General features: G+C 43.0%; 1 protein-coding gene across 17 annotated transcripts in view; it reads right to left on the reverse strand.

The window, feature by feature from the left end:
- Positions 1-1,433: 1,433 nt before the first annotated feature.
- Positions 1,434-27,766, reverse strand: part of EPB41L3 (erythrocyte membrane protein band 4.1 like 3) — a 146,275-nt gene continuing 119,942 nt past the window's right edge. For 2 of the 17 annotated variants that reach the window (XM_030336362.1, XM_032595365.1), the window contains 12 exons: positions 27,252-27,472; positions 18,325-18,378; positions 15,564-15,599; positions 15,311-15,376; positions 14,626-14,817; positions 7,222-7,344; positions 6,221-6,604; positions 5,274-5,405; positions 4,673-4,771; positions 4,166-4,246; positions 3,780-3,896; positions 1,434-2,568 (listed from right to left, as the gene is read on the reverse strand). In XM_030336362.1, coding sequence (XP_030192222.1) covers positions 3,786-3,896; positions 4,166-4,246; positions 4,673-4,771; positions 5,274-5,405; positions 6,221-6,604; positions 7,222-7,344; positions 14,626-14,817; positions 15,311-15,376; positions 15,564-15,599; positions 18,325-18,378; positions 27,252-27,472 — 1,499 coding nt within the window. In that variant the 3' untranslated portion in view covers positions 1,434-2,568; positions 3,780-3,785. Of the gene's footprint in view, positions 2,569-3,779; positions 3,897-4,165; positions 4,247-4,672; positions 4,772-5,273; positions 5,406-6,220; positions 6,605-7,221; positions 7,345-14,625; positions 14,818-15,310; positions 15,377-15,563; positions 15,600-18,324; positions 18,379-23,284; positions 23,849-27,251; positions 27,473-27,766 lie in introns of all 17 variants that reach the window. The other 15 variants (XM_036064324.1, XM_032595362.1, XM_032595367.1 and 12 more) reach the window with 15 other exon arrangements.

Consider the following 27,766-nt stretch of genomic DNA (forward strand, 5'->3'; position numbering starts at 1 on the left):
AATAATCATAAGGGTGCATAGATACTTTCAAATTAGTGTTTCTGTATTCTTTGGGTAAATATCCAGCAGTGTGATTACTGGATCACAGGGCAATTCTATTTTTAATTTTTGGAGGAACCTCCATATTGTCTTCCACAATGGCTGCACCCATTTGCATTCCCACCAACAGTGCGTGAGGGTTCCTTTTTTTCCACATTGTCGCCGACACCTGTTTCTTGTGCTTAGCCATTCTGACAGGTGTAAGGTGATATTTCATTGTAATTTTGATTTGCATTTCCCTGGTGGAGTGATGTTGAACTTTTCATGTGTCTTTGGCCATCTGTATGTCTTGGGAGAAATGTCTGTTCATGTCTTCTGCCCATTTTTTAATTGGATTATCTGATTTTTTTTTTCTGTTGATTTGTGTAAGTTCTTTATATATTTTGGATACTAACCCTTTATCAGATACGTCATTTGCAAATATCTTCTCCTATTCAGTAGGCTGTCTTTTAGTTTTGTTGATGTGCAGAAGCATCATTTTGATGTAGTCCCAATGTTCATTTTTGCTTTTGTTTCCCTTGCCTTTGGAGGCATGTCTAGAAAAATGTTGCTACAGCCCATGTCAGAGAAATTACTGCCTGTGTTCTCTTTTGGATTTTTATGGTTTCAGGTCTCACATTCAGGTCTTCATTCCACTTTATTTTTGTGTATGGTCCTCAACACATTTTTTGATTAGCTTCAAACACAAAATGATGCTTCAGTTCCTAAAATGAGTAGGTAGTATTGACAATAAGGACAAATGGTAACTTCTTCATAGATAAATGATAAGAATTTGACCCCCTCATGAAGACTAAGGTGCGTGGTCACATCTAACAATTTTCAGGGGCAGAAAATCTTTTTAATTGAAGTATTTAAAAAAATCAGCAAGTTAGGTAAAGTGTGACCCGATGGCGTATAGCCAGCGAGTGCATTCAGGCGTTAAGATTGGCAATTGGTGATAAAAGTCTTACTCTCAGGCCCTGGCATGAAGGAGTTTGATGTGGATGAACTGTGGGAACACGCTGCGTGGGCCCTTGTAGAACGCACCAGCTCATCTGTTCAGCTATGGCGCAGGCGTGAGGGAGGTCTCGCTCTTTCTGGTATATTAACGGCACCCAGAAACACTGGGGTTTATAGGAGAACCTCTTATAAAAAACCTAAAACTTTGAAAATGAGATTCTGTGGTAACCAGTTGTACTTGTTAAGGCCTTCGTAGGCAACCGAACATTTACGTGTATGTTTCTTGTTTCCCATCTCTGACACCCGGAGGGGTCCACGCGTCGTGTCACTCTGTACACCTTTTGTCCTGTAAAAAGACAAGCTCTCTATCATGCAGATGAAGTAGCCTTTGAGGTCATGCGAATGCTGCCTCTTGGCTAGATATATACAGTACCGAAAGTATTACACACAGAGAATTAGAGCTTTAAATGCATTTACCATTTTTATTTTGCTATGCAGAAACATACATTCACCATGGGCTGTGTGATGCAGTTGACAGTGTAATGGAGAATATATCTTTTTGAAGGCTATTTATAACTAAACACTAAATACTTTAATTACAGTGGAAATTCTGTACAATTTAAGGCTTGGCTCTGAACTAGATTGTAAATATGGACCAGATTTGGAAATAAAACGCTTTTTTTCAAGTAAAAGAAAAAAAAATCAACTTAAAAAAACACAAGGAAGAAGGAACGAAGAAAGAAAACGAAGCATCAGAAGCCCAACAGGTTTTTCTGGGGTGAAATTTCATAATATTGTAAACTAACAAAAATACAGATTTTCTTCCCCAAATAATGACAATTCACATATATTTAGGACTTGTCAGGGGACTCTTGGAAGCTTTCCGGATTGGACGCAGACCAAAGCGAACGAGGAAGAAATTTCACATTAATATGCTAAAATCAGTACTACCTGGTAACGGATTAAGTCAGATACACAAAGCAGGATTGTAAGCATTAAATATTTCCAGACGATCGGGAGTCGTTGCTGTTTACGGGCGGAGTAATAAAACCAGGTGAAACAAGTACAAGATCCAAGTTGTTTACTGAATAAACTCGGTTATTGGCACATCTAATCTGGGATAAACCTGACACATTGGACCTAGACAGCTTCTAGCATTTTAGGGTCATCTTCGTCTGTCTGTAAACAAAAGATCTGTCACCTAAGAAACTGCAGTTTTGTTTAGACTTGGATAAACTATGAAAGGCATGGATTGTTTATGTGTTACATGAGATCACGGTTTATATTGTTGGTTATGAACGTGCAGGTATAGCTGAAAACTTAGACACTTGGTGGAAATTAAAAATGCTACTCTTTTTGTAATTTTATCGTTGCTTCATGCAATATCAGTTTCGTGATGCTGATTCGGATTGCTTTATTATGGGAAGATCTCTCTGCCAGTGTCTTTGTTAACGGTCAAGGTCAGTTCTTCCGGATTGAAATTTTCCATGGGCAGATACAAGTCAGTTGGGTTAGAAGAGGGGACTCCATATAGGCTCTGGTTTTCCTAATGGTTTGCATGACTGGATTCATGTGCAGGCTAAGTTATTCCTGTAGGAAAGAGATTTGATCAGTTACTCCCTGGAAAACACCCGAGAGTCTTCCTCAGATGAAGGCCACAAAACACCTATCTTGCAGGCAGGTTATTAAATGCATTTTTTGTCAAGATACTGTAAAATACCAGCCTAAGTCACTGACACGCATTCTCTGAAATAAGCACAACGTCACCCACGTGGCGGAAGCTCACTGAAGAAACCTTTTTCTGCTCTCTGTCTTCCAAGTCATAGGACTCGTTCGAACGTAATGAGTGACCTTTGCATTATCTTCTTTGAGAGGCCACTCATCAATCTCTATGCCCTAAAGCAGTGGTAGAGAACCTCCTTATTTCCTTTATACACGTGAAGTGTTCAAGAGACTTCTATCACGTAAGCAAGTGAGCAAGTAGCGCAACTGTTGCATTCGGCATTCAAAGCCCTCTGGGGATGGTCGGGGCCTGGGAGTCCTTGCACGGCGGGTTAGTGTGTATAACACGTCTGTGCGCAAGCACAAGATGCTATCTGCTCACGATGCGAGCCAAACAGCCATTGAAAAGGCATGCACACGGTCTCTGCAGAAAAGCAGGAAACAAGACTGCATTTTTGCCTCCTCCTGAGGCCCGATGCTATACTAAGAAGCAAAAAAGGCATCCCAAAGAATACAGAAAATACAAGACATCCAACATGGAAGCGAATGCCTGGGTTTCAAGGTAAGAAACAAAGCAAAAACGAGAGCATAAATAGGAGCATAAGCAAACATAGCCGCGGAGAAAGCTTACAATAAGTGGGATAAGTTTTCTGTCCCAAGGAGAAAGGGGTACATTTTCCGAGTATTTGGAACACACAAATTATACGTCTCAGAACAAAATGGCCTTAGTGCTAATTAGGCCACATGGCAAGTGAAATCAAATTTGACCTTTCGAATTTGGATAATGAAGAGTCCAGGGCACGGATGAAAAGGAAACACCAGTGAGGGCATGCACGCAAAGACTGCTTCTTTCTTGATCCTCTAACTGGCAGAATATGCAAAATGTCCACGGGATGGAGCCCCCAAATGTGAAACAAACCAGCGCCTGTAAGCCAATTCTCCATCCCCTTGGTGAGCAGCCCTGCAAAATGCCAGTGAGAGAAGAAAGAGAGAGGAGGCGGCAGGGGAAGGAGAGAGGGAAGTGTCCCATGCTACATGCCAGCCAAGGCCAAGTCTAGAAAATCAGCGTCGCCTCTTACCTGGGGTCAATCCTCTCCGTCTTCCGGTGTGATCTCGGTCTCTTTATGGACCACTACTTTGGTCACTGACATGTCAGGGTGCTGCTCTTTGGCCTCTTTAATTGCCTGAGCCAGAGCCTATCCCCAGGAAATCACAGAAGGGCAAAGACAAAAAGGAGGTGGAACATGCATGATCAGTAGCAAGGTGGAGGCTTAGGAGCTAGATCTATATACGTCATTTACAAATGAGGTACAATGACTGCAAAAGGAATTGGAGGCTGCACACTGAAAAGTTAATTCCGAAAACGGTTTAGACCGCCTGATGGACTAAAAGAACAACGCTGGGAAGAGTAAGGCTGACCCCCCCCGTTTCTCTGCCAGGGGATCTGCCATCTCGCGCACACTACCTGATCGTGGTCAATGTCCGCATCTCCTGTGATGACGATGCGCTTCTCAATCCTCGTCTCTGAAATGCCTCCTTTCACAGTCTGCAAGGCACAGGCAAGCGTCAGAAATTCACTCACTGGAGGAACAGTCGTTGTTCAATGGGGGAATTGGGAGAAAACGCTAACAGGGTTTTCAATAACATCATTAAGAACGGAAACAATTCTTTGGCAATTACTTAAAATGGTTAATTTCAGAAGTGAGCCTGGAATACAGTTCTGGGGGTGAGGCTGGCCGGTGCTTCTGGAACACCTACCACGTGCTAAGCGCCGGAGTTCTGTGTTAAGCAAAAGGCATTGGGATGCATATTCCTAAACAGAAACTAGCACCTAAGGACAAATGCCCCAGAGTCTGGGTGAAGAGAGCGCAACGCGGGCTCCTGATGTTCACAGAACCCTGGGCCTGTGCAGCTCAACCGGGAAGAAGTTCCGTGTGAATGCCTTCCTTTTACCTGTTCCCGCCCCACTTACTTTGGTGATGTGGGTGGTGGTTGTGGTACTGGTGGTTTCAGATGTGATCGTCTGTGCGCTCATCAGCACACCCGGCTCCAAATCGGCACCCGGATCGACCTGTGCGAGCAGAGGAACAGACACCACACTCAAACACTGACCTCTCCAGAGGTCTGCTGTGTTAGCTCAGGGCATTAGGATGACCGAGTTCTCTCTCACGACCACCGCGCTGTTCAGTCAGCACACAGGAGCTCTGGCTATGGGTACGACGCCACCCAAGGCAGCCAGGGGGAACCATCCTTAAAACACCGGGACTTCAGAAAGGTGAGTCGTGTCTGCCTGAGTTGCTATTTTCCCTGACCTGTGGCTAAGGCGATAGGCTCCTGAGCCTTGTTCTACATTTTGAGATGCAGGAAGACCTGCTTAAAGTCACCTGATGTTTTTTTTTTGCTCGGTAATAAAGTTATGCCTATCACCATGATCACTCCTGATAGACACAGCTTGGCTACTGGGCCCTCTAAGTCCGGCACATTAAGTATCACGTACTTATACTTAAATGCAGCAAGCCAGTAAATGCAGCAAAACAAGGTGCCAGGGCTCCGGCCTCGACAGACGGTCTTACCTGTGAGGATTCGTATGTTATGGTTTTCGTTTCTGTGTGAACTACCGGCACTTCCTTGGTAGAAATTTCTAGCTTTACTCCTCCTGGTGAAACGCTGCCAAAGCTGATGGTTTCTGTCTTCACAGTCGATGACTGTACCAATGAGAAGTAGGCAGTGGCTATTACAGTTTGCACAAAGGCACGCTTTTGGGTTTTTTCCCCCCCCCCCCCCCCAGTGGATATGTATAAGCACAGGTTAGTATGAAATAAATGTTTATGTATTACATGGGGAGAGTAAGTTGAGGAATGAGGCAGACACCAAATAGATGTCAGTCTTTCAGGATTAGTTTTCTTTTTTTTTTAAACATGGGATGTTCCAGGTAAAGGAAGGCATTTTGAAGGAAATGTTTAAAAAACTGTTTTTGTGTTCCCCCTCCTCTACTGCATAGATAGATCAAAAATAATCAATCAGCCTTCTGTTTAATAACGTCTTAGAAAAAAGGAATGGATGCTAAGACATTAAGAACCTCCAACAGCACAGAATTCAGGAATCTTGGAGAGATAAAGAACAAAGTTCTGGCATTTGGTACCTGGGCAAGCACAGTTTCTGGGTAAGTACACTGATCAAAAAAAGAAGATTGATCAAATGTTCTATGCTCTTGTTGGCCACGCAGTCCCCAGGTCTACTGCCAATTACAGTAATTACAGCAAAGGTAGAAACCACTTCCTGGAACTACACCTTATTAATAATCATTAAATGTGTATGCACGTGACCCCAAAGATGGAAACCAGCATGGAGTCTCCTGAGATTGCCATGCAAGAGGGATATAAGAGGAGAAACAAACTGCATTTGGAAAAGGTCGAAAATTCAACGTAGCTCCATCTTGATGCTTAACTAAATTTCGGGGACTCCCACCACACATATCAGTTTTACGTCAGTGCTGAAAGGAACATCAACTACTAGTTACCTCGAAATGAGGTTTTTGTTCCCAAGTTTCAGAAACGTGGGTTGCTGCACTCTGCTCCTCCTCTGACTCATGGGAAGCAGTGGCCGTTCCTTCCTGTTCGAGGACAGCTTTGCCAGCCACCTCCCCCTTTTCCTCTTTAGCCCCCTCTGTCAGGGCAGAGCCCTCCTTCCCTTTCAAGCCAGAAGCATCAGCAGATGCTGCCTGTGCCGCAGCATCCACATCCTCTCCAGCTGCGTAAGAAGCATCCCCACTCGCATGCACATTCATGACATGTCTTTCCTCCACCAACACGGTTTCCTGCACAACCTTCTCGGCGCTAAGTGACTGGGGGTGCTGGCTTGTTTCCGGCTCTGTTTTGCTGGGCCCCGTCTTGGTTTCCGTTTTCTGCATGGGAAAAGATGGCAGGGTCAGTGTGACTTTCCATAAACCGAGGGTCAAAAAACCAAAATAAAAACAAACGCAGCCACTCGCCAGGACGCCTAAAGCCAGTGTCAAGTGCTTATGAGCAGAAACCCTTATACAAAACATAAATTAGCTTTCATTCCTCCTGCCAGAATCTTTGATGCGAGCCCCCTGCCCCCGACACATACACACACGCCCTCAAGCCTGTGCTATGTCCGGATAGCCGCAAAAGAAACGGGACGCAGTATAAAATGCAATTAAAATAAAACAAAATGAAAGCATTGTAGCACACTCCCATGGATTCTGGCAGCTTTCTTAGACCTAACAGAGAGCATAAAATGCTTAAAAAGTTAAATGCAAATTATGATTTCTCAACACGATTGCCTTTGGAATACCTGAAGCATGTTCTACTGGTGGGGCTAAAGGCCCACGACAGCTATGCCAGGCAGACGCAAAGGAAAATAACCGACAACACCTCTGAGGCGTTTAAGGCAAAGCCCCTGGGATGCAAAACACACGCACGCACGCACACAGCCAAGAGGCATAAAGAAAGGCAAATGGGCAGAGTCAGGAACACCAAGGAGGAAGCAACTGGCCACCTGAACCCAGCTTTGAGAAGTAGAAGTAACCCCTCCTATGAATTCCGTTGGTTTTCTCGCAGAGTCTAATAAACTGAAGATTTCAGAGCCATCCATGAGCTTTTCGGCAGAAGACTGTTTAGTCTGGGTGAACAAAGAAACGGACAGTCAAGCACAGAGACAGGAACATAGGCGGGCACATTCACATTCACAGCCGGTTAGACAAAACTGTAAGGGAGGAAGGGGGGAGGAGGGAGGAGGGAATCTACCAGACAAAGTTGGGAAACAGAAAAGGATGGGAAATAAAATAGCAAATTGAGGTGACCATGAGCTCTTGTTTGGTAAAGCAGAGAGAGTTATTAGGACATGGGCGGTGCTGGTTTAAGCAGACCACTTTCCCTTCATTGCAAGCCACAGCAGCACTATCACATCTCGGGATCGGGGAGCTGGAAATAAAACGGCAAGTGTTTTAACGCCTACGTTGGACTGCAGTGTTGATCTAACCATGACAAAACTTAAAAAGCTTGGGTTGGCTGCTCTCAACAAAAAGCCAAACAGCGAGAACAGAAAAGTTTAGGGTGGAAGGGCACTGCCTCAAAAAAAAAACGTCATGCTGGAATCTGAAACGGTGGTCCAAGGGAAAGGCACTGGTTACCACAACTCGAGATGAGGAGGACTCGGTAACGTAATGAGCAGTGGCCACGGTGAAGGCCGGTTCCTGTGAGTATCTCCACTCGGACAGGCTCTTCCTCCTGGGACCAAAGAGCCCCACTTTCAAGACCTCGCCCTCCGGCGCTGGCTCCGTCCTGCCCGGGCGCGCGCCCTCCGGGCCGGCGTGGGGCACTGCATCCCGGGCCGGCCCCGGGGCTCTCTGGAGCTCGTCCTCTTCGGGGCTCGGCCGCCGGGAATCGGCTTCCTTGATGGGAGCCAGCGATTCAGACAGTTTCCGCTTGGGGGTATGCACCTCGGGTCCTCTCCTGGATTTCTCATCGGGGGCGACGTCCAGGACCTCGTAATCGGCCGTGACCGGGATGATCTTCACCGACTCCGACAACGCTCTGTCCGCTTTCTGAAGGGCTTCCAGACTACAGGGCTGTATTGCCTTCTCCCCCTCCTTGGCCTTTCCAGTCATGGTTACGATCTTGCCGGATACGGTGTCGTAGGATTTTCCTAGAGTGTATATTTTCTGTTTGCTTTCTCCTTTCAATTGCATTTCCCGGGCCAAGTCCTCGAAGCTCTGCATTTCAATGGCACCAGATCTTAACAGATCGGCTGGGATGTCTCCGGTTCTACTGCTCACGGTCACCACCTTGTAAGTCACAATCTTTTTCGAATCACCATCAACTACCTCAGTGGGTACTTTGTCTACAATAACCCAATCCTCTGTGCCCTATATTTGAAATATAAAAGCTAAATTAGAAATGCTGATGGTCTCATTTCTAAAATAAGAATCCTTTAAGAAACCAGGGCAAAAGCTACATTGTGATGTGACTGCACAGGGCTGGTGTTATTATCTAATAATTCTGGTTGCAAATCTCTTCTTACCTGAAACTTACAAACTCTAACCTTCAGCTTGGAATACAGTCTGCACGTAGAGTTGCAATTTCAGGTTTCTTTAAATAGGAACATAACTTGGTGGTAAATTTTTGCAAGAATATACCGGACCTTATGCTAAGCGTCTCATCATTTTAGATTTCAAAATTGAATGACGTTACTGAAGGTGTTGTACAAGTTATTTAGCTTGTGTGGACACAAAAAGACAGTTTTCCATGGTAACTAGAACACTGTGCGTCGTATCTGTTGTTTTCACAAAGAACTTGCCAGCATTCCACAAATTTCTGTGATTATCATTTTTCATGTTTGTAAATTATAGTTCCTTATATATATAGGAGGTCAAATCTACCATAGCACTTCCTATCCGATAAATACTGAGTGTGCCGGTCGTCAAGGGACTATAGTTGGGGGCATTGTTGGAGCCTCTTATAAATAGGTCATGGTGGTCCAATCTTATTTACAACTGAAGCTCATGGTGTGAATAGTTTCTCTGCCACTCTCCTTAGTCTTAGTTCCAATACGACAGAAGAAATGAAAATTAAGAGAGAAGGCTACAAGGATGAGGCCGGGCAGTTGACTAGTCTTACAGATCACAGAGGGAAGCAAAATCACACCAGGGGCAGCTGAGCGCCTTGGTTTACATTTTAAACTACAGTGTTTTCTACTTTCTGGTCTGTCTTACTCTGAAAACTTGAATCTGGAAATGTGTGTGCCTTAGGAAAAAAACAATTACAGATCAGTCTACATGTTGGTGCTGGATTAAATGAAATGAATTGAAAAATAACCTCTAGGGTCGATGGGACAGTTTTCTGGAAAATGATTTGACGAGAGGTAACCGCGGAGTCTCCTTCCTGCATTTTCTTTATCATACTCGGCTAGTGGGAAAACCAATAAAAGTTCAGAACTTTCAAAATCAGTCAAGGTCATCTAAATTAGTATCACTCTATGGGTAAAGCAGACAGTAAGAAGCCCCAATAATATCATTAGAAAGCAGAATTATAATGCTTCACTGGCCATACACAGATATAATCACCTAGGCACAAAAGCCATAAAGAAATGATGGCTGGTAACGAAAATGGCAAGAAAATTCCTTTGTCCCCTCCCCAGAATCTAAGCAAAAATGATACACCTACCTTAGTTTTAAGGTCAATTTAAAAAGGAAAATAAAAACTAAAAACACTTTAATGACACTGAAATCTGAAGAGCAATTCCCTCCTGGGAAATCCCTTTATGTTTGTTTTTTACCTGAGACTCAAGGAATGGAGAGCTTTCTTGCTGCAAAAATATAACTTTCTCAGAAATTTCTCTTTCTTCTTCGGTCTGTTTGAATAAAGGGGGTTGGGTTGGAGAAGAGGAAGTAGACAGTTTCCAAAAAAGGCAAGTTAGGAAGAGAGTTCTTTGATTGTGTTGTACATATAATATTCATCTCTTTCTGAAGAAGCGAATCATTGTTTATGAATTTGAAAAACGGTCTGAAACCATCTCCAAGTTTAAGAATTATTTCCAAAAAGTAACAGATTCTTTTCTGAAACACTAGCATAGGGCTCACACGTTTTCTAGTTCTAAAAACACAAAACACGCGCAAGCAATAGAAAGAGCTCCTTGGCATCTGAACAGTGTCTAGGTCAGTCCTCTGCAAAACTGCACCAGCGAGGAGTGAGAGGAAGTATTAAGATTAAAAAAAAAAATTAAGTGAGGAACAAAAATCCTCACTCTTACATCGGACAAATCCTGGACTGTCTTCCCCATTTAAGTGCTGCTTAATCCAAGGCAAAATAATGCGCATGGGTCACCGCATCAGCGACTACTCTGAGCAAACCCTGTCAGACCTACATGGCTTTCTTGACTATTCCACGAATAAACAAAGTGAACTCAAAAGTTGACTGGAACTTCTATAAGATGGTGAAGGACTTTAAATAGTCCACTTCAAAAGATCTCGGTAAAAAGCAAGTACTTTAGATCTTGCTTTCTTTAACCTATAACAACGTTAAGAAACGTTGAAGTAGATACGCTATGTTAGCCACTAGCTTTTTCCTTTCACCTACTTTTTGTTCCTTTCTTTAGTATTAGATAGGAATAATTCAAGGGGCAATGTATTAGCCACTGAGCCTATCTCTATGCATAGCTATACTACCCCATGCAGCAGTGAGAGAAAGGTATTTAGTAAGAGTAATATAAAAAATAGTAACAGAAAGCTCAAAGTTTTTAGGAGAACGGAACTTTTAAAGTAAATCCTATTGTTGTAAACAATATAATTTAGTGAGAACTATTTAGAATGTCCACGTCTGTACCAATCTGGCAGTACTGCATTTAAGTTTGCCTATAAGAGATTGTAAGGGAGCATCTGGAATATTCTCCTGGAGGACCTAGTGACAGATTTTGATAGCATCGTTCTCCTATGCCCCTTTTTCGATGAGGAACAAGTAAGAGATTTTTCAAAGGGAAAAAAAGTCCCTATCCTGTCCCATTTTGAGGAAAGGTATTGGAAAAGACAAAATGTACTATGTGGAATCATAAAATATGGATTTCTGGTTTGTTTCACTTTCAATTGTACCCTCTTTTTCATAGAGAAATAAGAAACAGGAAGGAAAGGTCAAAATTATAGGTACTTTTCAGGATACCACTGCTAGGCCTCTAATTATAGTCACTGAACTAAAGATTATTTTCCTAAGATGAAAGCCTGAAAAAACCCAATAATAGCAGGAAAACAGTGGTTTTCAGCATATCCTGTTATCTGACATCAACTAATTTCAAAAATGTCTTTGTCTTTAATTGAATATATCAACACTATCTGTGTTCGGGACTGTGTATGTCCACTGAGAGAAAAGGGTAACATGAAGGGGATAAACCTTAAAATAAAATCCTATATATACGGTCAACCCCAATTCAGTTAGTTCGGCTAAAGACAAGTGAAGAGATGCCCATAAAAAAAGAATCAAAATGTTTACTTTTAATATGGGTCAGAATAGAGTCATAGCCGTGTACCCCAAACATTTTGTTTCGTTAAACATTCATCGCTACATCATAATTGGGAAATAAGGCGTTTACTGGCGTGCAAAACGTACAGAGGTGTTCCTCACTTTGACGGGATTAGGGATTTCTGTAGAGCCACAACCCTCATTTCTCCCTAGGCCAGGGTTGTTCAAACGGGGCTTTCCGTTAGTTAGAATTATGTGGAGAGGTTTCAAATGATAAAGGGTGCAGCTCAGACTAAATCAGACTCTGATCCCACCTCCCTTTGTTTTAAAGTAGGCTCCACGCCCCGAGCAGGGTTTGAACTCATGACCTCGAGATCAAGAGTAGGATGCTCCACCAGCTGAGCCAACCAGGTGCCCCCAGACTCTGATTTAATAGATCCTGGGCATCAGTATTTTAAAATTTTTCTGTGGGCAATTTTAATATGCACTTAGAGTTACCCCCAAGGCCTGGGTCACTGAAGTCAGATTCAGAGAATGAAGAGGACTCTCCCCTATCTGTAAATAGATGGTCATGGTGTATGGTTGTTTTTTTGGCCCAAATCGAAGCCCATGCAAGACCTGAGTAGCAAGGGTAGACTAGAAAGCAAGCAATGCACAAATAGAGCCGATTCTAGTTATTCCCGGTAATTATGTTCAATGAAATCACCATGAACAGTGAATTAGTGAACCACTGATTTTGTGGGAAATACACGGTTAAGACTTCTGTGAGCCTCTGGTCACGATACTGTCATCGACTGCTCCATATATAACCTCGTCTTATATGTGCTTTTGTTTCAAGACTTGTTATTTAATGCTTATTACTAATCCATTAACATTGAACTCACCGTCAACAGCACTATAGCATATTCCTGAATGAAACTTCTCTAACACACGTATTTTCCAAAAAGGCACATCACAGCCTTCTTGTGCTTAGGAACACCTGCTAGCACTTCAGCACTAGGTTTGGGGGTCATATTACACAGCAAAATCACCCTCGAAAATGCAGCACTAAATAGGCCGTAAAAAGCACATTTGTTTACAGTATGAGAATGGAAACACTGCCTTGTTCAACCCACGCTGGGAATGCGCACGGTGAGCGACTCAAAGTTTTCACTACTTTGTGGCTGTCTGCCGAGGGCTGTGAAAGCGCCATTAACACTGATTTTAGGGTTACGATGAATTTCAGCAAGTAGGCCAATGTGCAAATATGGAATCCGTGAATAAGGAGGATCGGCCACGCTAAGCTGAAATACCTATAAAACTACCACCTACACTAAAAAATGTACTGATGCTGCATTGGTGCTAACGGGTATTGCATTTTGGTTGGGATTTGGAAACGTTTAGTATTCAAGTGACTGGGATCAGTCTATATGTTGGTGCTGGATTAAATGAAATGAACCTGTAGCAGGGACGAAACCTAGGTGCATCATAAAAGGCTGTAAAGGGAGAGATCCGAGGACAGAAGACATACCTGGAACCCCTCACGTACCACACCTCTATCTTTCCTATGTGTGCTGGGCCCTGTATATGGGCTTGTCTACTTTCCAGCGTTAATGAGGAGCTGGTTTGGCGCATCCTTGCTACTTCTCTGCTGTTAACTCAATACTGGAAAGTTGAAGCCACTGGCAATAACATTCCCACTTTATAGCAAACATACATGATGTTCTTAGAATATAATCACCACTACTAGCTCACTATAGATTACTCAAGTAATCTGAATGAAACTGATGTGTAATGCTACAGGAATACTCCGGCAACAGTTCATTTATTCTGCATAAAAGGGCCCTTTTCAACATAATTCAAATGGATATATACCTTGTCACTTTTTAGCTGGGATTGGAATTGTCGTGAACATGGTGACTGTGGTCACTTTTGATAAACAGCTTTCAAGGGAAGCTTGGAAAATGATGAAAATGAGTGTAATGATATTCCTCTTCTCACTGCAAGGACCTGAGCGTTGCATACAGACTACCATTTAAAGAATTTTTCTCCCCTAAAGGCCTAAGTTTTCATCTTCTTCTGTCTCAGGTTTCTGGACAAGTCTCTTACAGTCAAGGAGTCTTGAGAAGAAAGAAGGTAATCAATACAATGCTAGAAAGGTAGTTTTACAAAACCACTTCTTTTGAAAGACAAGCACGATGACGTCTAACAGCTGACAGTGGCACCACTGTCACGTGTGGGTCCCACGGAGGAGGCCGAGACGTAGTGTCGGCTGGATCCTCCCAGTCTGGCTGTGCATTTAAAGACAGCTTTCCAATATGGAAGGCTCTCATGTGAAAAGACATTGTGGGCTCTATGCTCTCTACTAAAAGCCAAATGCAAACTGACCATAAATCAGTTAAAATAACCAATCAGGCATATTTTTAAAAATCAGTTAAGAATCAAAATCCAATCGAACACCGACTGCATCAGTAAAAGCCTGGTGTGGTATTCCCCAGAGTAAAAGAGGTCCTGAGATTCTGTCAACTTCAGATGAGCGTTCAAACATTAGACAATCTCCGAAACACCTCGTCTTGCAACTGACGAGAAACATTCGTGAGGTTTTCAGGGCATTTCTTAGTGCAGCAGAAAAAGCATTTTCAGAAAAAGCGTTAGCTCATTAAGACAGTATCTCAATTTCTCCCAGCTGTGAAGTCTAGGTTTACAGTCAGAATAAACCCATTTGCATGCACCGTGGTTCCCCGGAGCCTCCCTGTTCACTCCAAGCACCCCGTGGCGCGACTACTCACTCCTCAGCCACCACATCCTTTTACTTTTGCAGCCCTGACTATGTCAGTTCAGGGTATACACAGACAGGTGGTGAGACTGTCTACTCAGAAGCCTGCCAACTCGGGTCCCCAGGCGCACACCCTGCAGAGAGGCAAGGCTAGTGAGTGAACAGAAGACAATGGCGACGCAGCGCCTGAATACCGACCTCTTCGGGTACAAGCGGTTCGATCATGGGCGCGTCCTCCTGCCTGGCGGCTAGTCTCACTGGGGAGGTGGAGAGCCTCTTCTCCCATTCGTTTGTGATGGCAGTGTCTGTGGAGGTTTCTAAAAAGGTTCTTTTCAGCTCACTAATATTGGTTTGATGTTTCATCAGGTCATCTTGAGTTTTATCTAGCTCCTATATTCAGAACATAGAGAATCCAACAGTCAACGTTTTACATTTGCCTTCCTATCTGCGTGTGTGTGTGTGTGTGTGTGTGTGTGTGTGTGTGTGTTTTAAGTAATGTCAATCTCATTAGTAGTCAAAATAAAAGAATTCTGATCAGGGCTCATGACACTACCACAAGCACTTTGGTGAAAATGTGATATTTCTAAGGAAAAGAGAAGAAAAAAAAAATCCAGTTCACGCAAGCATAAAAATCAAAAGCGTTTTTGAAAGGCAAACCGTAGAGTGTAATTCACACGTAACCAGAAAAAATTAAAATGAATACACACAGAAAAAGGGATCTATATCTAGGAGAGAGGAAGGAATCAGAGTAGGCTGAGAAGGTATCCCCACTTATTCACAGGTGAGAGCACACAGTTCATGCATCATTGTATGAGCCCACGGGTATGCCACTAAAAGAAATGTCAACACGCACAAACATGCACTGGTATATACCAATACCAACCTCTAACATAAGATTACTATGTTTGACATACACATTTTCACCCTTTATTCGCTTAATCAGACTATTCTGAAAAAAGTGGAGAAGAAAGGGAAAAGTAAGGGACACGGTAGTCACGGGAACCAATGCCGTCCTCCACATTGCACCGACAACACGGTAACCGGCTACGGAGCATGCTGGAAGACTAGAACACCGTAGACAGACAATGACTTATCACACACTGATTTTTGCTTTTGTTTTCTTTTTAATTTTCTACCTGTGCCTTGAGCTCTGCATCTTCCTCCTGGTCCGACTGCCAGCATCAAGAAAGAGTGGGAAATAAAGTCTTACCATGTAATTGACTCTAGGATTGCAGAACTATGGTCTGTATCAACTTGCTAGAAGGGGGCACTAGTTTGTTCTTGTATACGGAGAGTTATTTCTTATATGCAAGCCACGACGTTCTCACATGTAATGGAAGACAGGAGCAAAAGATTCCTTGCCTAGTGGGTCTTTGACACTTTAACCCGGAGACTTTTAAGGGAGATCAGCACACACACATAAGTGGGAGGTTGACAGCTAGGGCCTGCCCTGTTACCCTTAATGAACACTAGGAAATGGTTCAGGAAGTGTGGGGAGCCACACTACAACTAAAATTCACAAGAATGGTTATGATCACCCAGGAATGACAGCTCCCTGGGAATGTATGAATCTTTACAATCCCATGGGGTTAGCTATTATTTTCCCCAACTTGTAGGCCAGAGAACAGAAGCTCAAAGACTTTAACACAGAGGTCCCCACACTTAAGAGCTTCTTGGAACCCTAAAAAAAAAATAAAAAATAAATAAAAAATTTTTTTAAATTAAAAAAATAAAAAATGATACTAAAAAATAAAACACAATAAGAAAGAATTTCTTGGAACCTTGAATTTCTTAAACCCATGTACTTAAAAAATACATTTGGGAAGGGAGAAAACTGATATGGTGGAAGTCAACAAGTTAAAAAAAAAAATCACCTACCATCAACATTACCAGCATTTAAAATATTCCTAAAAAATACACCATTTGTCTAAAAGCCACTTCATTATCCTTATATTTCTCATCTCAAGGACCTGCTTAATTCTCGGACTGGTGTCTGATGCTGGTAACTAGGCCTCACCACAAGGGCAGGTAGTAGTAAGCCTGCGTCTCTCCCCGGGGCGGGGTGGGGGGGGGGCCTGACCCAGGGCCTGGGCTCTGTGCTACGGGAGTTGTCCACAGTGTAATTACAGGTGAGAAGAGGGAGACCCCTGCCACGAATCAGTCCATCATGGTCTGCATCTCCTTAGCTCCTAATGGGGCAAGACTGCCTGCCTGGCAGTTTTGTTTCTAAGGAAATAAAACTGCCTGCTCTTCTGTTGTCCTGGCTCCGGAGAGGAGGGAGGGGAAAGTGTTTAAAAAGCACGAGAGGGCACAGGTAACCAACACGGTGCTGGTAACACACTAATTCTTGAGGGTATCCTGCATTCACAGATCTTTATTTTATCTTTACGCTTCACAGTCACCTATGGCGCAGGCAAGGGTTTGCATGCTTGAAATATTTATTACCTAACAACCTACAAAACTGCTATCAAAGAGTATTATCAAAATATTTTCCATTTAGGGCACACATTAAGATTACAGTGAAGTTTACTGAATGTATTAACATGTAACTAATAATTCTTATAAAATCAAGATGTAATTTTGCTATGTTCAGCACCGAAAATTATTAACTTGTAATAAATTTATATGTGATTGCTTAAAAGAATCTGGATAGTGGTTTTACAGTATTATTTAAAAAAATTTTTTTTTTTTTAAGCAGGCTCTATGACTAAGCAGGGCTCGAACTCATGACCTCAAGATCAAGAGTCACATGCTTTACCAGCTAGGTGCCCCTACAATATGGTGATGATGATGATTTTTTTTTTTCAAGGCCAGTGCTGTTTTTTTAACTTAAAAAATTATGATTTCCAAACTTTGAATTGAACTCTGGCATTTCCCAAAGATGCAATTTAACAAAACTCCTTTTTAAAAAGTTTTTCTGAAGATATTTTCAATTAAGTACTATACAGATGCTATTCACATTTTTAGTTCCTGAATATCTAACTAGAAAAGATCGTTCTACCTGGATAATGGGAAAAACAAACAAACAAACAAAAAAAAAAAACAAAACAAAAAAAAAAACAAAAGAGAGAACATATGACAAAGTAAAAAAAAAAAAATCTGCTAGCACTTTAGGAAAGGAATGTCTTGGCTTCCATTACCATAGATACTGTTTTTATGGAAATTTTCATTACTGGTAGAGAAAATTTAAAAAACACAAGTGCACATATTAAATGTATCCTAAAGAATTTATAATGGATAAATGATAGCACAGTATCTTCCTATCACTGTTCGATGTGATCACTTTTTTTTTTTAAATCAAATACAAACAGTAATTTGCCAATTTTTTCTTTGAGAATCCATTTCTTTTAAGGGACCTAGGTTGTATCCATCCAATCTACAAAACTGCGTATTTTAATAATTATTATTTGACCATCTGGGATTTAAGGGATTTCAAAAATAGGTCTGTAGCTAGTAAATAAGCTAATTAATTGTGAACTCTCCTCCTCCCTCATCATGGCTATCACACATAAACAGCCTCTCATTTGGGACAGGGGAATATATATATATATATTTTTAAGTATTATTGGTTTGTCCAAGGGTTCTCAAAATGTGATTCTAAAATGGGCAGAGTCAACATCCCCGGGAACTTGTCTGAAATGCAAATTCTCGAGTCCCACCCTAGACCTTCTCCTTGACTGAGAAATGTGAAGATGGGGCCCTACAGAGGACTATCCCGATGCAGGCCAGAGTCTGAGTACCACTGGTCTAGGCAGTAGAGTATATTTAACTCCTACTTTCCAACTTAGAACTTAGCTCCACTCAAAAAGCTAATATGCCGAGTTCCCGAATGCAGAGACCCCTTCACAAGGCACTTTCGTTAGGCAACTATCAGACACCTGCAGTGATGATACCAACCTCAGTGGCGGTGGTTTCCCCATCGGCCGCGGTGTCCGTGCGCTCACTGTCGGTCTATTGATCACAGAAGTGACCAGGGTCCGGGAGGAAGGCAGGAATAGAAAACAAACCCGTTTGGTCAAATAAGGTATGGCACGGGTCATACAGTTCACTCTCTTTCTACGTGATCAGTATCCTACTACCTTCCCACAAGGATGCAGGTTCAAGCAAAAGCAAAAGAAAGGCCAGAGCTAGGTTTTCTCAGCAGAGCCACTCAGAGGAAGACCAGAGGCGCACAGCCTGCGGGAGCCGCAGGAACTGCATTAGCCGAGCTGACTTGTCTGGTTTCATGTCTCAGGAAAAGCAAATTGTCATTCTTTCCCCCCCCCTTTCAACTAAACCCCCGAGAAAGATCTCTTAAAAATGTTTAATGCAAATAAAATTGACGTTTATATATATTTTTCTATTCTTGTAATGGGTCACATTTCAATGATAAATTACGATGTAAATTTAAATAAAAAGCTACTATAACAGTCACTGGACTTTCAGCCCCTCATTTATATCATGTTGATAATTTACACCCACTTATGACCATCAGGCTGTCTGCATTACCTATTAATTATAAAAAGCACATGCCAGTGACTCACAGGCATATGTTTTATATGTGAAAAATAGAACTCAATTTTCAAATAGCAGTGTTCGCTTTTTTTTTTATAGACTAAATGTGGTGTTTATTTTGCCCCACCCTCCAATATAAAGATGTGTATCGAGATATGTAAACATCTCTTTCCAAAACAACCATTCAAATGAAGCAAATTATAATAATTAAAAAAAAAACAGAGAAAGAGAGACATCTACTTGTAAACAAATAAAACAAAGCACAGCATTTGACAGAGCCTAAGTTTTCAAGGGAGAATGAGAATAGCAATTTCAGGATCGGTTTTGAAGCTGCTTCATAGAGGTTTATGATCGAAAACAAACGATTTTCTCTGGAGTATAGTAGAACCATCGCCATTGAAAATGGGACACCTAAATGCCATAATACAATATTAGCTGACTCTCCCTCCACGAATGTCAACTGATCGTTAATAAAATTCCCTGCAGCAAAGATGAACGATTAATATTTTGAAAACAAAAATCAAAACTGGGGGCTGTACACCTGTGAACCTGCCTCTTCAAGTAATCTTTCAATCCTGACAATAAGGACTGGCAAGAAAGACGACAGGGGCAGTGCGATGTTCACACCAACCTGACTCTGGCTAGGCTGGCTTCTTGGCACTATCCCAAGCTTTCGTTGTATATATTCCTAAAAGAAAATACGTTAAAAATTCATGTTTGGCATGTGCGCCCGAGGCGGCCAGCTACCATGACTTCAGTGGAACACAGTTTCCAGGAGTTTGGTAAAGAATGTGTGCAGACACGTTTTCATGACCTGGCTGCCTTGGCAACACCTGGTGCGGGGCGGGGGGGGGGTGGAGGGGGGACTATTGGTCTTCTCTTAAGGGTGATCACTGCTATGGCAGTAGCATGGCATCACCAACTGCCAGCCTAGGGAAAGGCCGATTTGACTTAGGGGGAGAGACACGGGTTATTGTACAAGTGCACAGAGTAGCTCAAAGAAACCTTAGGCTTTCAAGGACAAATAAGCATGACCTGTGCTTCCTGCGCTGCCCAGTTTTGTGAAACGCTTCCAAAGGGCTTGAAAGTATTTCTCCTCCTACATAATTTCCCTCGTGGCTTTAAAATTTACTAAAGCATCTTGGCTTTAGACTACAGTCATGGTCAAGAGCGGGGGCTCTGATGTCAGACTGACATAGGCTCAAATCCTTGCCATTTAAATTTGTGACACACTGGGCATGTTTCACATTTTAATCCCAATTTCCTTCCGGTAAAGTGGAGAAAGTAACAGCCCTAACTGTATCAGGTAATGGAGAGTAAGTGCCTTATAGAATGTCTGACGTACACAGACGTAAAAGTGCCTATGCTAATTGTAATGATATTAATATAATGTTAGTTACATTATAATACTACATAATTATTACTACCATTTTTTCTAGCTATACCAAAAAAAAAAAAAGAATAGCTTAGGCCATATCTAAAGTCCCTTAAATTCCTACTGAGCACGTAATTGGTTATTCAACAAATACAGTGCATGATCAATAAATAGTCCATAAAAGAAGGCTGAATAAAGCAGCTTTTACAGCAACCGTTCTTTATATGACTGAACAAAACTATGAAATGTATAACATATTGCAAACTATCATATAATTCTGTTTACATAACTTAAAATGTTAAAAATCAGCTGATCTATTAATTTTTCCTCCTAATTTCAATCTTTTTTATATTATGAAAAAAATTCCTCACAAATTAACACATAATTACAATCTACAGTATAGTGAGCTAAATTCAGCTCATGTTTCTTGACCGATGATTTAATATTCTGTTCCCTTTCTTCTGTGACCATTCTTGAAGGTACAAAAGAAAAAAATGATTGGTCAACAAGCGTTATAGTTGAAATGATTATGCCTTTCTCCACTGGGTTTCACTCTTGAGAAAGGCTGGAACTAATTAAGCCACACTGCAAGACGTGAAAACTTGAAGCAGGGATGATAAAATGTTTGAAAAGAATTATAGTCATTAGTGATTTTGCAAAATGAACGTGACATAGCTGAAGCGTATGCTACATGAAATCATCGTTTAGTTGCCAAAGTGCTTGAGGCCTAGCGACTAAAACAGGCCATGTAAACAAAATTTTTTTTTCTTCTTCTTAAATGGAATGACCTACATAGGAGCCCTCCGGCTCAGCCCGACCTGGAGGGCACAGCTCTTAACACTTAGCGTTAAGAGACGACATTGAACAGATGGCCACACGCGAAGTCTTGTGTCAGGAGGGCTGTAATGGTTGACCCAGGCCGGAGAGGAGGGCTACAAGGACCGCACCAGCCAGAGCTGGCTTGCAGTCTCAGAGATTTGCAAGAACAGGGACAGTTATCTGCTGGAAGGCTCCAGTCACGTGGTCACTGGCTTGCGCCGGGTAACTGCTGTGATTTGTTTTGCTGATGTAATGCAGACATGCCCAAATTTAACATTAATTTTCATGCACTGATTACAACAAGATGTACACCCTGGATTAGGCACAAGATCTGTGTGGTTTGCTACGGGAAAGTTCAGTTCTTGAGAATTCAGAAAAGCACAAAATGGCCATCTTTTTTGTTTTGTGTTAGCTTGACGACTAACTCCATTGCTAAAGGAAAAATATATGTCCAGGTTGGAATCCAGCTAATATTACAGTCTTTGGAGATAATCTTGCATTCTCAATGTTGTCTGTTCTAGTCCTCTATTATTTGATAATATTGCCACTATGAGAAATAGCGATATTGAAAGCTAGGATTCATTCTCTTGAAATATTTTCCATGCATGAAAATTTAATTCTGTATTAAATAGATTTGGAGCCATATGACCTAAGAACCTTGAAAATGGTTGAAAAGGCCAAACTTTTATTTAAACATCTATGAGGCCATTTCCATTTTTTCCCTTCTGCTGCTAAGAAATGGTCATAATATCACTAAATATAGATACACACCTCGCAATTCTATATACTCACAGGTGTACCTCAAATTATGATTTCTAGCTGAGCTGAAAACTGAACAGATTTTTTTTTTTTTTTTTAGTGTTGCTTTGACTTTGTGACTTTTTTTTTTTTTTTTTTTTTTTTTTTAATGCTGGGAGTGCTGGGCTTGTCTCCTGCCACAAAAAGGCTTGCTTTGTGAGAACAGAAGAGCTGGAGGGGCCTGGGGAAGGTGTGGGCAGGGGGGTGGGTGGCAGCCAGGCCCTCTGTTGGCAACTTCTGTTCTTTTCCCCTGCGCTCTGTTTGAAGGGAACTGCTGGGCTGTTCATACAGCTGTGGAGTCGTTTGACAGGAGAGCAGTTAAGAGGCAAAGCTAATGGCTGCCATGTCAACTCACCCACTGGCTCGGGTAAGGGACAGGAGACAGACAGGCGGCATGTTTTCTCAGACAGAGGCTGCAGGCCCCGTCCTTTCTCCACCGAGCACACGCCGGGCTGAGAGCCACAGGGGCCTATCCAGCCTCCCTGACCTTCCCGGACTGTCCGGTGTGTGTGGATCTTTTGGCCTCTGCTGGGGTTGAAAGAATCGCTGCTACCCAATCTATCCATTGGCACTGTTAGTGCTGATGAAGTTTCAGCCCATTTTTACGGCATGCGGACATCTTAAAGGAATCTCTTCCTAAGTGTGAAAACCGCAGTTACTTCCGGCCCTCTTTGCGTTCCTACCGGCCACGGAGGTCACGTGGGCCTTTGAAGCTACCCAAGCATTTTCTGTGGCCCAACACACCCGTGGGGTCTGGCTCACCGCCGTGAGTCACAGTGATAGCCTGGCAATGACAACAGAAGGGCAGAGTGGGGACACTTCAGAATCCCCAGGGAGGAGAGGCACTGCCAGTTTGGGGAAGCCACCCACCCAGATGAGGATGGCACACCTCCGACGGGGTTCGCTGCCACCTCACCTTGAGTATCACGTACCTCCTGGTATCACCACTATGTGTGATTATCCCAGGACGCATTCTGGTAACGCTCCGTAAACCTGGGTTAAACTTATCTCTCGGTCTCCTGGGTCGTTTCCTTTACGACACGAGAACTGACCAGAACTTGAACCTAACCCTGATTTTTTAACATAGCTGACAGGTTATTTGAAACGGACGTCTGAGTCCTTCAGCATCCGGAGAAGTCAGCGGGTAGCGGAACGAATCCGGGCTGGGTGCAGGCTGCTCCATCCACATGGCGTTGTGCCTAACCCTGGGGCCGGGTCGCACGCCCCGACACACAAAAACCTCTCACGTGTCGGCACAGACAATAAATGAGGCTCTGAAAGTAGGGCCGCTAGTGCGGTAGGCGCCTAACACTGTTTCGGCCCGAAGCCCCGACCACGACAGGGAAGTGTGCTCTGTGCCGAGGTACACACCTCTTCCTCTGAACTGTCACTCGGGTCATTGTCTAGTGAGGCACTCAAGGAGGCCGCCTTGGGCTCCAGGTAGCAGAGGCACATAGCCAGAGGGAAGGAGAGAGTGAGGGCATATGGCACTGAGAAGGAGGCGGAGAGCAGAAAGAAAAAGATGAAGAGGAAACAGGGCACAAGGGAGGGCGAGCGAATCGGGAGGTAATGCTGCAGGCTCTGGGGGAGGAGGTTGGTTTCCGACAGGTTGGGGAAAGAGAGGTACCCATCGTCATCTAGAAGAGAAGGGAACGACTCTGGGAGCTGCAAGGAGAAGGAAAACAGGGTGGTCCCTTTGCCGGTTTGCTGTTTGTAGCTAAAAGCCACATCTTGGTCCCCTAAGGACGGCCTCCCTTTGTGGTCAGAGTCCAGGGCGGGCTCTCCGCGCACGGGCACGGCGCCTTGGGCCGGCTCGACACCCGGGGGTTGGCGGTCATTCTCCTTACACCTCCTACGGAGCTCTGGGGGGGGTGCAGGGGGACGATGGGCTGATGGGGGGGACGGAAGGCATGAGTCAGTGCCAAGCCCAGGTGACTGATGTGAAAGAGACAGAGAGAGACAGAAAGCAGCAAACAGAGGTGCAAAAGGACAAAAAGAAAACTGCAATTAGTTACTTTTCTTATGGGTATCAATATAAAATTGTAAAACAAGAATTTTAGCACTATGGTTGTTCATGTATTTAAAGTATTCAAGCCACATGCCAAAGATACCACGAATGGCTACTGTTCCCCCATCAGACTATCGATTACAGGCTGCGTTTTTTTTTTTTTTTTTAAGTCAGCACCGAAGATATTGGTGGGTAATCTCAAAGTCTACATGTTTCACACCATCCACAAAGTCTGTTTAGACCAACAATTCTAGAAAGCTTTAGGGTTTTGAAAGCAAACATAACTCTCAGATAACTTAAAATCAAGACTTTCAATAACGTCTCCTGATCTCCAGCTAATAGATCTGTTACTAAAAGTTTGGTTGAATTAAGAAATGAAAATGAATCCAAGATTTGATTATTTAAAGAAAAAAATCTTTAGCGTTACCTTTCCTCACTGAGTCAATTCCATCCCAAACAGGTGGGTTTCCAAATCAAGAAGTTTCTGGCCCCACTCCCATCTGATCAGTAGTGCCACTCAGGGAGCTTGACAATTAGCATTTTAAGGAGCTCATGCTCCATGCAGAATTGAGGTTCCTTTGAAAACTTCTATTTGGGCTCCTTTCTCCAGGATGTAAACAGAACTTAAAACTCAAAGGGGGGTTTCAATAAGCTAACTAGCAAAAACAATGTGTTTTCATGTGATGTGGCCCATCAGCCTTTCCCTTTGTATTATTTGTGGTCCATAAATAACAGAAAGGTACAATATCCCAGCCTTCAGGTTGTTCTTAAGCGAGTGATCACTAGATGTAACTCCCCTGGTTTGAGTCCTTAACAGAATGAATGATAAAGGCAGGCATCCCCACAAAAGTGTCCCCGGGGAGTTCAGGCTTCTGCAGGGCAAAGAGAGGCCCTTTCCACTCTCTTTGGCCCCAGCAGCCTCTAGGACCACAGCCGGCTTCCTCTGCAGGTGGTGGAGGGCTGCTGAGCCGGGTGGGGGTGGGGGTGCGTGGAGGGAAGCCAGCAAGCTCCACACAGGACCTGGCACAGCTCAGAAGCTGCTGGGCCCCAGGAGTTCAATTCAAGGTCACGCAGAGCCTGAAGCTAGACTTCCACTGCTCTCTGTGACACTCTGTGTGAGTGTGCACGTGTGTGTGCATGTACACGTGTGTTTTGCCTAGAGACTTGAGAGCATGGAAATTAGTCGCCCTGGCTTGTAACTCCCAATCCTGACTTGGTAAATAAAAAGAGGGTAAGAACGTGCACAAATAAAATCGTATCACGGATCTATTAGAAGTGTCTCCTTTTAGGTATTAGACAAGTAGGTCTTTTCTCAAAACTCACATCTGACGTGAAGCGCTGTGTTTGAAATAAACATGACCCTGCACATATCTCATTCAAGCGAGAACAATGTATAAAAGATACAAGCTGACTTCTGCCTGCAGACCATTGTTCCCCTGGTGGCAGACAGCTGCCCAGGCACCTGGGGTGATCATTAGCCTGGGAAACATCCCTCCTCTCAAAGCAATCTAGGGGACCAGCCTTTTAAGAACTATTTTCAGTAATATACTTTCATTTTGGTTAAAAAATGAGTTCCCTCTTTGTTACTTTTTGAGGAGGGAGAAGAATAAAACGAAGGTTTAATTTTCCATGCCACTTATTTAAGTGGTTTTTCAAGGACAGCTTTGCACTGTGGAAAATGAAGACTGCCATCTGCCTACCTAAGCACAAGGTTGGGGCCACTGCCTTTCTGAAGGCATTTGGGTCAAAGTGCTGGCTTCTCAGAGATTCAGACTAGGAGAGTCACAATTTTTTGTCTTTTTGTTTCCCCTTAGCATAAATGGCAAGAGGGAGGATAGTTCAGTGCTATATTTTATATAAACAAACTGGTGGTCTTTTCAAATTTGATAAAGAGACACGGCCTGGGTCTATTTTGGGAACAAATTAAAAGTCATTTCCTTTAATGTGCCACTTAATCACGGTTATACATCCACGAGAATTGTCAGCTGTTGTGGGTGATTTCGGGAAATCATGGAAATCGTTTGCTTTTCAGGCATACTACCTTTTTCTCACATCCTATTTACAAGCTGCCTTGACTTAATTGGAGGGTAAGAGTGTAGAAACAAAACTCAGAACAAAGCATGCCTGTTTTAACAGCAAGAGTGATCCAATATCCTTGCCATCATCTCCTATCCTGTTTTTATCTTTGTGTTTGGTAAATAAATGATCTTACCTTGAAAAAAATGGATAGGGTTTCACGTGGAATATTCTGACACAACTACAATATGTTGTGGATCTACCCATCCCTGTGTAACTCTTGTCCAAAGAAGCATTTTTCTTTAGAGACCCAGGTGAGTCCCAGCGACATAAATCTATATTTGAAGACCCCCAGTTCAAAAGAACACTTTTGAGTCACATCTGGGCAAGTTTTAGCATACCTGTGAGTTGCACAACATTTTTATTCTTGTGAGTTGCACAACATTTTTATTCTATTTCTTTTCACTCTGTACATTCCAGGAGCCACTCTGTTTTACCATCTTCATTACCCACAAACCTCCCAATATAATTTCTTTTACTTCTACTTTCAGAGAGCTGCTCTGCTACCTACAAGATCCTGAACCAGAAGCAGATTGTCTACAGGTTTCCTGACTTTTATTTTTCTGACAAGTTGCTTTATAATGCCAGATGACCAAAAATAAACATACTGTAAGAAATACTGGATGAAATGAAGTTTAAAAATCTGGTGAATAGAACACCTTGGAGAAATTGCTGCCAAATTCACCTTCCATGTTCCCTTGCAAAGTTCTGCCTTAATAGCTCTTTTCAAAACATGTCTGCTCGCTGCTCTGATGATTAGATTATGGTCACAAGGTAAGAGGGGAAATAGTGTGTAAATACAGAGGCTACGGTCACTCAGTAACTTGCGCTCAGAAGAATGGCAATGTGATTACTGTATATCTAGAAGAATATACAGTACTTGGATAGGAGAATGGGGCCAGAAACAAAGAAAATAATTTTAGTGACAGTTCTGAAACGTGAGCCCAAACAGAAAAGTGTCATATGGCCCTAAATGTATTTTTAAGATACACGGACAGGACGGCTGTTGAAAGTCTTACATAGCATATCAGTTCAAATAAAAATTTTCAAAACGTTAAGAAGGAAATCTTCCAGAAGACAAATGTCGACAGAGGAAACCATAATTTAGAAACTGACCCTATGAACGTGACTACTGCTGGAATTGGAACTACCCTAAGTCTGACTGATTAACACATTCCTGGTTTCTAGCCTCAGAATTATTAAGTAGCTCGTGAAAGTCTAAGCAAGCTCTCGGAGGGAGCTTGGGAGATGTACCTTTCCCTCGTGCCGTACTGCGGCCACCGGCGTGGCTTCCTCTGCCTTCTTCCGTCTCTCCTCTTCCTCGTCCCGTTCCTCCTCGGCCTTTTTCTCCGGAGTCACAGTGGTGATCAAGTTGGTCTGAGAGATGCCCTTTGTTGTGGCGTACTGGCCAGTACCAACCTCTGCAGCAGACACAGAATCCTTCATGTATATTTCATGGTTTTCATTCACTGACGCTAAAAGCAAATACAACCGAAGAAAAAAAGTCTGAAATAGTTAAGTCAGAAGGCTGAAGAGCACCACCCCGATTGCCCCGTTATGGCGAAAAGTACCCCTCCCCACGTCTGTCTGAAAACTCTAGTCAACGCTGCGGGCACCCGCACCTAAGCGCTCTCGGAGACACAACTTTGTGTGTCTTCTGTACCAGTGTTTTAAAATGACTTAAACGCTCATGTCGCAAGGCCACCAGAGTGAGTCTCAGGCTCTGCGGTGAGGACAAGCGCGAGCGTGGGGGCAGCGGAGGGGCGGGA

This window comes from Lynx canadensis, chromosome D3 (genome assembly GCF_007474595.2).
Source record: "Lynx canadensis isolate LIC74 chromosome D3, mLynCan4.pri.v2, whole genome shotgun sequence".
NCBI lineage: Eukaryota > Metazoa > Chordata > Mammalia > Carnivora > Felidae > Lynx > Lynx canadensis.